Source organism: Zootoca vivipara, chromosome 16, assembly GCF_963506605.1.
Source record: "Zootoca vivipara chromosome 16, rZooViv1.1, whole genome shotgun sequence".
Classification (NCBI taxonomy): Eukaryota; Metazoa; Chordata; class Lepidosauria; order Squamata; family Lacertidae; genus Zootoca; species Zootoca vivipara.
Genome location: NC_083291.1, coordinates 35,565,821 through 35,579,375, shown reverse-complemented (window position 1 = coordinate 35,579,375; position 13,555 = coordinate 35,565,821). Strand labels below are relative to the sequence as shown.

Sequence of the window (13,555 nt, the reverse complement as noted above, 5' to 3'; positions counted from 1 at the left end):
ACCTTAAACATGTGAGAGTGAAACTTTAGTACACCTCTTTCCCCCCCTCCCTTTTCAGTATCACTTCCATCCCGGCTCTGTTTGTTTCTTTTGCATTATCTTGTTTGAACATTTTGCTGCAGTGTTTTTTTGTTTCAAGGTTAGGTGTGGCTGAGCTTTGCTAGTAAGCTTAGTGTTCTGTAGGCAGTGCATAACCCCACCTTGCGCCAAGGTTACATGTCCATTTCCAGGTTCAGATTACAGTGGTACCTCGCAAGACGAATGCCTCGCGCAACAAAAAGCTCGCAAGACGAAAGCGTTTTGCGATGTTTTTGGTGACTCACAAGACAAAGTTTTCTATGGCCGCACGGTTTTTGTTGTTATTTTGCCGCGCGCTTCACAAGACGAAATTATCGCAAGGCGAAGCGACTCGCGGAACGAATTACTTTCGGCTTGCGAGGCACCACTGTACTTGTCCTGCACAGTGAAGTTCAGCTGTTGGAAACCTCTGGGTGCGAGAGCTGGAACCAGCACCCCTGGGGGCTGTGCGTCCTCTTTGGCAATGGGCTTTAGCGCCTCCTGACACAGGATCCAGATTCCTGCGTTTGATGGCTGGGCCATGCCATGTGAGGCTGGACAAGCTAACGCTCTCTTTCCATTTGCAGATCAACAGTGGAAGTTTAGATATTTCCACTCAGAAGTAAGGCCCTTTGGGTTGAGTGGGACTTAACTCATTGGCGAGCGAGTGTAGGATTGGAGCCTAAACCATTTACTCTGATTAAAACACCCTGAAATCCGTGGATAAGGAGCATAGGATTGGACTGTGAGACATTTCAGACACCGCATGAACACATATTATGATATGCAAACACTTCCCCCCCCCCCCAGGGACTGTCGTGGACACAAATCCATGCTGCGCACCTCACATTCTGTGTCGTTCACCGTTGACATATGAAAAACAGTGTCTAGACTAGCACATTCATGTATATGTGGTCATTCGGGCACTTGCTGAGTTGGAGATTCCTCCCTGTATCTCTCTTCAACAGACCCACATGCTCCCCTGAGCCTGAAAAAGGCAGTCAGTAGCTGAGGACATTCAAGGCAAACTCCCGGGTGCCTCCATTAACCGAGTTCCCAAGAAGCCAGGCCTCCATTGACGTCAGCAGATGCAAATACCCAGCCTTAAGCAAATGTTGATGCAAACGGCCCCTTCAATGGGAGCCTTGTGAGAGAGCCGGAACTTAGGCTGAGGGCTGAGGCCAACGGCAAGTTGTGCTGGGGCCAGAATTCACACTCGCTCTTCCTCCACATAAGCAACTGCGGCATGTCCTGCCGAGGTCAGGTGGTGGGGCGTTAAAGGCTGCTGAGGTGCAAAAGGTGAGCGAGATCAAAGAAAGAGAGATCAAATCTAGGCTATTGGTATTTAGCTGGTTGGCCCAGAGACCAGACTATTTTTGCTGGCATAGAGCTGCTGCGAGGAGAATCACAGAATCATAGAATTAAAAAAATCCTTCCAGTAGCACCTTAGAGACCGACTAAGTTTGTCATAGGTATTAACTTTTCTTGTGCATGCACACTTCTTCAGATACCAGAAGGTAACACTTTCGGGTATCTGAAGAAGTATGCATGCACACGAAAGCTCATACCTATGACAAACTTAGTTAGTCTCTAAGGTGCTACTGGAAGGATTTTTTTATTTTGTTTTGACTGTGTCAGACCAACACGGCTACCTACCTGTAACTAGAATCATAGAATTTTAGAGTTGTAAGGGACACCAAAGGTCATCTAGTTCAACCCCCTGCAGTGCAGAAATCGCAGCTAAAGCATCTGTGACAGATAGCCATCCAGCTCTGCTTAAAAACCTTCAAAGAAGTGCCCACCACCTCTCAAGGGAGTTCGTTCCACTGCTGAACAGCTCTTACCGTCAGAAAGTTCTTCCTGATGTTTAGTCGGAATCTCCTTTCTTGCAACTTGAAGCCATTGGTTCGAGTCCTACCCTACAGAGCAGGAGAAAACCTGGGTGGTTTCTGATGTTGGCAGAGGAAGTTGTGTTTAGCAAGACAGAATAGGACTGCATCTGGGAACTGCTGGAATATTTGCATCCCATGCTTGGCTGTGTGGAAACAGGAGAGGGATTACATTGTAGGAAATAGCCAGGACTTCTGAGTTCTTCCTGGCTCAGAGTTGGGAGAGGGATTTACCAGTTGGGGTGAGGAAAAGAGAGGAACCTCTTCTGTTCCCATCTCTGCCTGTGCCTCTTTCTCTGAGCTGATTGTACCGTTCAGGCAAAATAGGCCTGCAAGTCAAAGGAGCACTCACCATACCGGAGGCAACCCGTGGAGTCTTTTTATGTCCAGCTCACAAGCAAATCCCAGGATGCTCTTGGTCACCCAGGAAACTGTCCTGTTGTGGAAGATGGGTTTGAATCTGGCCTCTTGCCCTGTCTACATAAAAGGTGGCTCCATTAGCAAATCGGCTATGGGAGGTTCTGGGCCACTGTCTCTCTTTCCGTGAAGGATGTCCTCAAGCACTCTGCCAGTCTTGGTAGAAAGCCACATCTGATTTTGTGCATGTGATCTCATAAACTGAGCTTCAGGGGGTCTGGGAGCTCCGCATCTTTTGGAAGTGTTTGGATGAAGAAGGGCCCTGGAGAGAGACAGAGGTGGCTCCACAAAGGCCTTCTGCTTTGCCCTCGCGAGAAAGCCCCCCTGCCTGCTGGTTGGCTGGGTGCTCTGAAGCGTCACAATCCTGCTTCTTAGCAACCCACTCTAGAATGCAACCATGACTTGTGCACTGCTTGCCCCAGGGCCTCTTGCCCCCCTCCCCACTCTACCATGAGGCCCCCCTGCCGCTGCTTCTCCCGAAGGTACACTTGGGGCATAGCTCTGCCCTGCCATGACGTGACCCGCTCTCACTTCCCCCTCACCTTGCGCCCTCCCCACTTCCTGCCCCCGCTGGGCTCACCCACGGCTCGCCACCAACCCCTGGGCAGGCTGTCCCCACCACCTCCTCTCTTCTCCCAGTGGGTGCCCCCCACCCGTGACTTCTTGCCCCTGGAGACGGTCCTTGAAGAAGGTGGGGGAACGAGGCCCTGCACTCCCGAGGGTGAGTCTCTCCACAAAACTGCTCCACGGCCTTCTTAGAGGCCTCTAGCCTACAGCCCCTCAATCACTACATCCTTGCCCCCGACCGTCTCGTGAAGCACCAGTGTGCACATTTCCTGAAAAGATCAGTGGAGCCCTCTAGTCCTGGCTGAATGCAATTGCGTGATACCTCACCCACAGGTAATAGATTTCAATGAATGGATGAAATGGGGGGGCGCAGGTTGGATGGGGGGTTACTGCCTTGCTGCTTTCTTTTTAAAAATAGGCTAGATTTGCTACACAAAGAAAGAAAGAGAGATGGATAGAGGAAGCATTTGGAGAATTGAATCAATGTGTGGTGACAAGTTTTTGTATGGGTGGAGCTAGAGTGGAGAGTTGTGCTGCTTAAAAATGTAAAGGTAAAGGGACCCCTGACCATTAGGTCCAGTCGTGACCGGCTGTGGGGTTGCGGCGCTCATCTCGCATTATTGGCCGAGGGAGCAGGCGTATAGCTTCCAGGTCATGTGGCCAGCATGACAAAGCCGCTTCCGGCAAACCAGAGCAGTGCATGGAAACGCCGTTTACCTTCCCGCTGTAGCGGTTCCTATTTATCTACAGTACTTGCATTTTGGCAGGCTTTCGAACTGCTAGGTTGGCAGGAGCTGGGACCAAGCAACGGGAGCTCACCCCGTCACAGGGATTCGAACCGCCAACCTTCTGATCAGCAAGCCCTAGGCTCAGTGGTTTAGCCCACTGCGCCACCTGCTTATCTTTCACTAATTTAGTCATTTTTGACAAGTGGGCCTGCAGTGGCGCCACCCCTTTCGCAACCCTCCCTGCATTTACCCTGCCCGCTGCAACTCCTCTCCCTCCAATCTGCCCTGGGTTCCACTGCCTTGAGCAGAGCAGGTGGCAGGATGAGGCCAGATCTTCCAAACCTGTTCCTCCCTGCTCATTACACCCTCAGTCTAACCACAGCCTCCGGCTGCCCCAACCACCTTTCTGTGAAGTTTGTCAGGAACCTGCATTCATAGTGGGAAGTAGATGAGAAAACGCCCTGTAATGCTTTCTGAAGCCAGCTCCTGGGTTTGCATTTCACACGCACACACACCCCTCTTGGGGGCCTGAAGTCCATGGTCAGTTTGAGAGTACAGTACAGGAGGCTGGGTCAGGTTTGGAAAAGCAGGCCAGCTTCTGACCCTTGCTCTGCCAATTGCAGGGGGTGGGGGTGTAGAAGAGCATTGGAAATACATTGCCCTCCCCTTGCTCCCCAACCCTGGCTCCCGGTGGAGTACAGGATCAGGTTTAAGGTGCTGGTTTTGACCTTTAAAGCCCTATGCGGCTTGGGACCCTCGTACCTACGGGACCGCCTCTCCTGGTATGCCCCGCTAAGGTCCACAAACAACAATATTCTGGAGATCCCGAGCCATAAGATGGCTAGATTGGCCTCTACTAGAGCCAGGGCCTTTTCAGTACTGGCCCCAACTTGGTGGAACGCTCTTTCCCAGGAGACCAGGGCCCTGCGGGATTTGTCATCTTTCCGCAGGGCCTGCAAGACAGAGCTGTTCCGCCTGGCCTTTGGGTTAGACTCGGCCTGACCCCTGTGTTTTCCTTCCTCATGGCTTGGACCTATGGACTACTTGAAATGAGGCTGCACTTTAAATTTTAATACTGTATTTTAATCTGTATTTTAATTAATTGTTTTTATGTTTTATTGTAATTCTGTTGGTGTGAGCCGCCCTGAGCCCGGTTTTTGACTGGGGAGGGCGGGGTATAAATAAAAATGTACTATTATTATTATTATTAACCCCTGAGCTGCCTTCGGGAGGGAGAGAGGGGACATCAGCATTACCTGTTTATTGCATTCTGCCCTTCCTCACATGAAGCCCGGGGGGGGGGGGTGTTATCAGATTCCACAAAGTACAGCATTAAAAACAAAGTTAGAACCATAATCTACAACACAGTATAATAATCAATGCCATATAGCAACTAGTGGCGCAGCTGTTATCAGTAGGGTCACTCCCATGAAGGATGGAAGCCCTGCATAAATAAATAGATGTTGCCTGAATTAAAATAGTGTGGTGGACCACCAGATCCGTACAGGGAAAGACTCCCAAAGGCAGGGTGCCACCCCTGAGAAAGCCCTGCTCTGTTATGGCCTACAGATCTTACAGCACTTGGTTGGTTGGTAATAGGGAGGGTGTTCCTTCAGGCACTTGAGTTCTAACCTATTCAGGGTTTTATGCATTAATACCAATAACTTGAATTGCCCTAGGTAGCACACCGACAGCAAATTAAAGCGCTTTCAGGATCAGTATAATATGATCCCACCTTGCAGCGGCGTTCTGAACCAGCTGCAGTTTCCAAACCAGCTTTGAGGGAAGCCTTTCAACAGGATTTGCTTGGACCGCAATGTTCTCCTTAAGTTCAGCATTTTACTATTCATAACGGCAGCAGTTGTTTTAAACGCTCTCATAAAAATGGTTTCCCTGCTGCTTCCAACATTGATACTATCCAATAGGTAACTCCAGCAATCAGACCAAAGCATGCACACTTTTATTGCAGCACCACTGGTTACACTTTCTGAAAGCCCTGGAAAAAACCTGGTATGACCGGAGACCACGGTGGGGCAGGACTAACTGCACCACAATGGCTTCAAGGTACAAGAAAGGAAATTCCAATTAAAAACCAGGAATAACTTTCTGACAGTAAGAACTGTTCAGCAGTGGAAGGGTCTCCCTCGGAAGGTGATGGACTCTCCTTCCATGGAGGTTTTTCAGTATCTGTCATGGATCCTTTAGTTGAGATTCCTGCACTGCAAGCAGTTGGACTAGATCAGTGTTTCTCAACCAGTGTGCCTCCAGATGTTTTGGGACTACAACTCCCATCATTCCTTACCACTGGTCTTGCTAGCTAGGGATGATGGGAGTTGTAGTCCCAAAACATCTGGAGGCACACTGGTTGAGAAACACTGGACTAGATGATTGCCAGCGTCCCTTCCGACTCTACAGTTCTGTGATTCTGTAACTGAAGGTTCTACATAATAAAAAAAATTCCTTCAGTAGCACCTTAAAGACCAACTAAGTTTTTATTTTGGTATGAGCTTTCGTGTGCATGCACACTTCTTCAGATACACTTGAAGCAGAAGAGTCAGACCCAGAGGGTGGGGGGGGTGGGTGGGAATGGGTGATGGGCTGATAGGAGTGGTAAACCTGTTGATGGCTGTTAATGACTGCTGATGACTGCAATTGGTCCTGTGTGGGGGGGGAGCAAGGGCTGAGGTGCTAAAGAAAGCTTGATCATGCATAATGAGATAAGAATCCTATGTCTTTGTTCATCCCAGGTGGCTCCATGATTTTAAGTTTGGTAATGAGTTCCAATTCAGCAACTTCTCTTTCCAGTCTGTTTCTGAAATTTCTCTGTAATAAAACAGCTGCTTTGAGATCTTGTATAGAATGTCCTGGGAGATTGAAGTGTTCTCCTACTGGTTTCTCTGTCTTGTGGTTCCTGATGTCAGATTTATGTCCATCTATCCTTTGGCGCAGGGTTTGGCCTGTTTGTCCAATATAGAGAGCTGAAGGGCACTGTTGGCATTTGATGGCATACACAATGTTATACCAAAATAAATCATACCAAAATAAAAACTTAGTTGGTCTTTAAGGTGCTACTGAAGGAATTTTTTTATTTTGCTTCGACTCAGACCAACACGGCTACCTACCTGTAACTGAAGGTTCTACAATACCGCCTCCCAAGTCCCTTGAGAAATTATTGCCCATGTACAGTCTTTAACCCAGCATCCATAGACCACCCATCCCTTCTTGGACTATCCTGGCTTCTGTGCAGGGCACTGACTACAAGAAGAATGGAACTGTTGGCCTTTTTGCCTCCAGGAGCTCAGGCTAGGGAATATGTGAGCTAGCGAGGAAGCTCTGCCTGATGTAGGCACTGTTGTTGTTTTGGAGAGATGGAGCGAAACTGCACCCACGTTATGTTAACCCCTTGGTGCACATTTGCCCAGAGAGATTCTTGCGCAGGTCAGACAGTGGCACCTTCAGTCTTTCGCCCTTGTCCTCTTTCTCTCTCTCAGATGCCGTCTCTTTTCATCCTCAGACAAGCAGAACGATGTGGAGATTCCATCCCCAACACAGAAAGAGCGGGAGAAGAAGAAGAAGCAGCAACCCATGTGCCAGATCAGCGGAGTCAAGAAACTCATGCACAGTTCCAGCCTGACCAATTCCAGTATTCCCCGCTTTGGGGTCAAAACTGACCAGGAAGAGCCGCTCAGTAAGGTGAGATTTCCCATATTGTGGGAATCGGCTGGTGTGGAAAGTCAGAGGTTATATCTAGCTTTGAAGGGGATTCTGGGTCACAGATCACAATTAAGGGACTCTGGCAGGACTTCTGGGAAGGCGGCCTTTCTTTGTATCCAGTTTTGCTCTGTTCTGGTTCCAGAACCAACGGTACTAGGGCTGCCATATTTCAAACAGTGAAAATCCAGAGCTTCGTTTTTGGCAAAGCTGTTGAGCGTTTTTTGGCAAATTAGCAAAGAAGGAGTTTTTGAAATCCCAGGCATGTGGCAACAGTACTTTATTGCCTTTTGTAGTAGAGAGAAGATATGGGAGCTCTCTCCATTGACCCAGAACAAAACTAATTGTTTTGTCTTTGAGCCAATATTTCTCCATCCCCTGCAAGAAAAATGCCTACTTAGTTAATTTGTTAATGGACGTGACATTCCAGCTACCCCCCTTGATACTGCCCAGTTTCTGAGTGCTCCATTCCCTCCCTCCCCCCCCCCAATAGCCAGTTTAGCGACAGCTTAGCAACTAGACAATAGATGGTCACGGCAGAACAGGTGCAGGAAGTGAGAGGTTGCAATATGCCTGGACAAGAGTGGGTATTGCAGAGTCAGGCCTGTATTCTTCCTTGCCTCTCCAGCACTGTCCTGCTTCTTACTCCCAGGCTCAATGGGCTAGAGCAGAGGTAGGCAACCTAAGGCCATGGGCCACAAGCAGCACGCAGGTGTTGTTTAAGCGGCCCACAAGCCGCCCCTGAAACTAGCTGCCCGCTAGGCGAGTCCCCACACACGGCGCTAAACCAGCGCGGCGCAGGGACTTGCTTCTGTGGCACCGGAAATCACATCTGCACAGATGCCGGAAATCATGGGCACGCGTGCAATGCGGCCCACGGAGGGATCTCCGCTGGAATGAACCGGCCCAGGCGAGGTAAACCTTGCCAATCCCTGGGCTAGAGGCAAAAAGGAGGGGGTCATCAAAGCATGCAGATCTGCATGTGTAGCACTTTCTATAGAGGCCTCGTATTTCCTCATACTTTGGGCTTGACTTGTGGCACACTTGGCCAGAGAGGTTTGCCACCACTGAGTTTGCACATTCCTAGCCAGTTCGTATTGGTTGGGACTTGGCTTTCTGTTTCATCAGCCCAAGACGGCGCAGCTCTTTACCTTTAAAAATGATGTAAAGGACCTGCTTGGAAGTAACGTTCTTTAAGCCGAGAATGTTAGCCATAATTCATAAAGCCAGTTACAAGCATTTCACTCGCCGCTTCCCATTCATGTGCTGGTTTCCTTCTTTCAGTCTCGGTCTCTTCAACCGCAGTTGCCTGCTACGTCCAAAACTGGGAGGTGTGGTCTATTTTTGATGTAACGAGTGACAGTGGTTTAAAATGACCTGGGTTGAACTGCTGAAGCTGCAGCACGAGGAAGCAGGCAGCCTCAGCGCTTGTAACCCGGGAATGTCATTTCCAGACTCAGTCAATACCTCTTGCCAGGAATTCACAATCTTAGGACAGTTCCACCAAATATGTCCTTAACTTACACTAGGAAGGCCACCTCATTATGTGGCGGTGTGCACCCAGTGCTTAGGCACATCTCATGGACTAATTTAAGTTTATTACTTTGTCTTGGCTGGAGACCATAGCAGTACAGTCAGAAGCAGTAAGTACGAATATAAGTGTAGTCATAAACCTTCAAAGGGATAGGCAGTGTGGTTGGGCTCCCAGCTGCCACAAAAGCCAGCATGGCCAAAGATCAGGGATGAAAGGAGTTGCAGTCTCACAAAATATGGAGAGCGCCACAGAAAACACTATTTATGCACTTAAAAAATTAAAACAGGGTTGTACAAATTATAATCTACCCCAAAATACTCAGTGCTATCTCAACACCGCAAAGGCAACAGAAGTCAATGTTTCTGAAATTACCATGCCTATATTTCAGGGGCACCATCGGGGGGCAGGGGGTGAGGCCCACTAATATTTTCAAGGAGGGGGCTGCCCCCTAAATTCCATAGTGATCCTCAAAAGGGCGCACCAGGGTGAAGGGTCTTCGCCCTGGTGCGTCCCTTTCATGAACGCAAGGTGGCTGGCAATGGGTGGGTGGGGGCTGGCGGGCAAGTTGGCCTGGCCTCAGTGCATCTGCTATATTTGCAAATAAGTATTCGCTTTTTGGAAGGGGGGGTGTTAAACCAGTAGCCGCACCCTATGAGTAACCAAGACAAAAAGTTGGATTTGGCATCTTTGAAAGTCAAGCTCCGGAGTGTTAACACCCTTAACACAAATACAGTGCTGTTGGCTGAAGGAAGTGGTCCAATAATGTCCTTTTATAGCAGCAGGGAACATTTGCTGAAATGTAAAAAGAGGAAATGTTTCTCTTGGTGCAGGTGGTTCTCAGACTCTGGTCCGCGAGCTTCATCCAGGTGGTCTGCGGCACTAAATATTCATCTTGATTTAAAATTACAGTATATTTTTTATTACTTCTTTGATTTTACATTGTATTTTATTGTATTACAATATGAATTTTGCGGGATTCAGATTTTCATACGATAAAGTACAGTGTAAGAAATAAAAAAAGTGATTAAAATGGAACTTCAAATCATTCGGCATCCAGCTCAAGTGCATTGGAATTACTGCAATAGACATAAAAAGGATCAATGAGCCAGCTAAGACCCTCAGCAATATTCAGGTGGTCCACACAGCAGGGAGATATTTGCAAACCACCGCCTTAGCAGAAAATTCCTGTTTAAGTAGTTTGCATAATTTAATCACAGCATACGTAATCATGGAGTACCAAGGAGCTGTCTTCAGACTGGCAGAATGAGAAGAAAGGATCATGTTGGACCTATGAATTTTTTGTTCCGTTTTTAAATTCTCGTGAGCTACGCAGCTTTAGAAGAAGCTCAGCTGCTCACAGGTTTGATTTCTAAGCCAGCTGCATGAGGTAATTAAAAAAAAAACCTTATTGCCCAAACCTTGCTGCTTCTGTATCTCTAAATTTTAGTGTTGCTGGTGACTGTACTCAAAACAGATGAGCAGCTAAACTAGGCTTCCCACCCTAGTGAGCTCCAGATGTTTTGGAGCCCCAGCCTTCCTGGCTGGTGGTCTGGGATGAATGGCTGTTGCAGTTGAGCAATGCCTGGAGGGCACCAGGTTGGGCAGGAATGATCTAAACACTGCCTGGCTTCCAGGCCCCTAAATGGCCTCTTAGATTGATGCCAATGTTGGGTGTTCTGGAGCAGCTGCAAGGGCAGTGTTCCTAGTCTCCTTGGTGACATGGTTTTTCAGTCTTGCCATCGGTAATGTCCCCGGTGTGGAAAGGCGGCTCAGGCTCCAGCTGGACTGCCAGGGAGAGCACACTGTTCTACATCTCTGCTCTCATGACCTCCTCCCCCCTTGAAACCCCTTGTGGCAAAGGAGTACCAACTGTTTCCCCCACTACGCTCTTACAGGAACTGGAACACCTAAACAAGTGGGGCCTTAACATCTTCCGGGTCGCCGAGTACACCAACAATCGGTCGCTCAGCTGCATCATGTATACAATATTCCAGGTACGTGTGCTCGCACTGCCGTGTCCTCGTCCCATGCCCACACCCTCCTACTGGCTTGGGCTGCAATGTTGTCTCGATATACAAAGACTTGTGTATGGAGCTGAAGCTTGAGGTGTGCCTTTCTAGGTCAGCTTTGGATTCACTATTAGGTATCACTTCAATGCATATGGAGTTGTACACAAGAAGCAAGTTTAAAAAAAACCAAGGAGGATTGCACAAAAAGTGAAGGGGTGGGCACTTTTTGCTGGGAGTGTGTCAATTTCGGGAGAGTTCTTGCATTTAACAATTTCATCTCCCTGAGCACTTTTAGTGTAAGAGGTGCCCTTTTTGCAGCTTGTTTGAGACTTGGCTGTTTTCTGAGTCAAATTGTTTTGTCTCCTGGTAGACGACACTTCCACGTCCTCTCCCTGTCCTCAGAGGGGACATTTAAGGAGAGATCTGGCTGAGTTGCAGGTTGGTGCTCCTGGTGGCGCCATAAAACATTTAGTCAATATATTTATTATAAACTTCCATGGACTTGAGCCTACCTGGATCCGTTGCATTGACAGAGTGGCTCCATTCCGCAAATGCTTTTGTCACAATAAATAAGATCGCTAGCCTGCAATCCTACATCTGGCCAGCAGCAGTGGGGCTTGATCCACAGCCCAACCACTTGCTCTGGCCAGGGCAAAAGCGGGCGGCTGGCACAGCAAAGAGGCCAGGATTGGGGCTTGTTGCCATAACTTGATGGTAGCAGTGATCCAATGGATCCTGGGCTAGCCCCCCCCTGCCCCCCCTGTGGGACTGGATTGAATAGAGTAGACTGTCTAAGGTGAGAAAAGGCAGATCTATTTCTGATTAATGTTCCCATGAGATTGTCAGTCAGAGAGAGGGCCCCTTTTCTCCTCTTCCTTCCTCCCCTCCCTCCCTCCCTCCCTCCCTCCCTCCCTCCCTCCCTCCCTCCCTCTTTCTTTCTTTCTTTCTTTCTTTCTTTCTTTCTTTCTTTCTTTCTTTCTTTCTGTAGAGTACTTGTTGTTGTTTAGTTGTTTAGTCATGCCCGACTCTTCGTGACCCCATGGACCATAGCAGGCCAGGCACTCCTGTCTTCCACTGCCTCCCGCAGTTTGGTCAAACTCATGTTTGTAGCTTCGAGAACACTGTCCAACCATCTCGTCCTCTGTCGTCCCCTTCTCCTTGTGCCCTCCATCTTTCCCAACATCAGGGTCTTTTCCAGGGAGTCTTCTCTTCTCATGAGGTGACCAAAGTATTGTAGCCTCAGCTTCAGGATCTGTCCTTCCAGTGAGCGCTCGGGGCTGATTTCCTTCAGAATGGATAGGTTTGGTCTTCTCGCAGTCCATGGGACTCTCAAGAGTCTCCAGTACTTAATATGCTTTAATCTACGTTGAATGGTGGTGTCTAGGAAGGGGCTCTGGTAGATGGAAGAGAGAGCTCTGGCTCAGTGGGTGGGCAGAAGCCTTTCGCTCATCCTCTCTTGGTGTATTGCCATTGCTGCTCAAGATTCCACAAGTTTCTGTCCCTCGCTTTTATCTTTTCCGCTACGGGAAAGAGAAAGATAACGGCACTCATTTGAGCAACCTTTTTTAGGTGGGGGCTGATGCCAGACTTTCCCAGCAAATGCTTCACTCCTCTTATTCCACCCCACCCAGGAAAGAGACTTGCTGAAAACTTTCAAGATCCCCGTGGACACATTAGTCACTTACATCATGACGCTAGAAGACCACTATCATGCCGACGTGGCCTATCACAACAGCCTCCATGCTGCTGACGTCACGCAGTCCACTCACGTTCTTCTGTCCACACCAGCCTTGGATGTAAGGGTTTGTCTTCTGTAGCTGGTGAATTGTGTGAATGTGTGTGTGCGGTAATTGGGTAGTCCACCTGCCTGCCTATTTGGGGTGGGGAAGATTGCTCACTGGGTACCTGTAGCCAAGGATTCTCTTTGTGTCATGAGCACAGGGACTGTAGTGCTTCACTTGGACTTGGCAGACCTGGCCTTTGAGGAATCTATGCTTAGGCCCAAATAGCCTTTGAACAAGTCACTATTTCCCAGCCTAATGTTTCACAGGGCTACGAGGGTTCAAAACATCTGGATTCTGGTGTATTAAGTGGTGAATCCACTGACTGATTGGCTCCACTCCTGCCAGCCTCAGGGTGGATATCTGTGGCCTGGAGGGGCCCTGGCTGCCATTGGCTGAACTGCTCTGATTTTAGATACTGGCAGAAGATCCTAGGAGAGGATGGATAAAAATGAAGTAGGGGCCTAAAGTCTGGGGGGGTGGGAGAAGCAAGGTGCAGCAGAATGAGAGGGAGAGGAGAAGGCAAGAGCCAGGAATCGGAAAGGAAAACTAGGGCAGAAAGGAAGCAGAGAGGAAACTTGCTTGTGGCCAGGAGCTGCAAGATGGAAGGAGGGCAGCAGACATTCACATATTGATCTGGAGCAGACAAGAGAGATTATTGGCCGCAGAGCTCCAATAAATATTGCAAGACTATTTGCAAGTGCAAGAGATTACAGTATGTTTGCAAACCTGCTGCCTGCCTAATCTTGTCGCTATGGAACATTACGGAGGGCACAGTGTTTAAACACCCAGAGGAGGCAATATAGTGCACCACTGATTCCTGGTGCTGGGGGGCCACAACGGGGTGGCGCACTCTCCCAAT

At 48.7% G+C, this 13,555-nt stretch overlaps 1 protein-coding gene across 5 annotated transcripts in view; it reads left to right on the top strand.

The window, feature by feature from the left end:
• The window catches only part of PDE4A (phosphodiesterase 4A), a 281,007-nt gene that overhangs the window by 252,358 nt on the left and 15,094 nt on the right, over nt 1-13,555 (top strand). For all 5 annotated transcript variants that reach the window (XM_035141219.2, XM_035141222.2, XM_035141224.2 and 2 more), the window contains 3 exons: nt 7,173-7,351; nt 10,799-10,897; nt 12,544-12,708. In XM_035141219.2, coding sequence (XP_034997110.2) covers nt 7,173-7,351; nt 10,799-10,897; nt 12,544-12,708 — 443 coding nt within the window. The remainder of the gene's footprint in view (nt 1-7,172; nt 7,352-10,798; nt 10,898-12,543; nt 12,709-13,555) is intronic.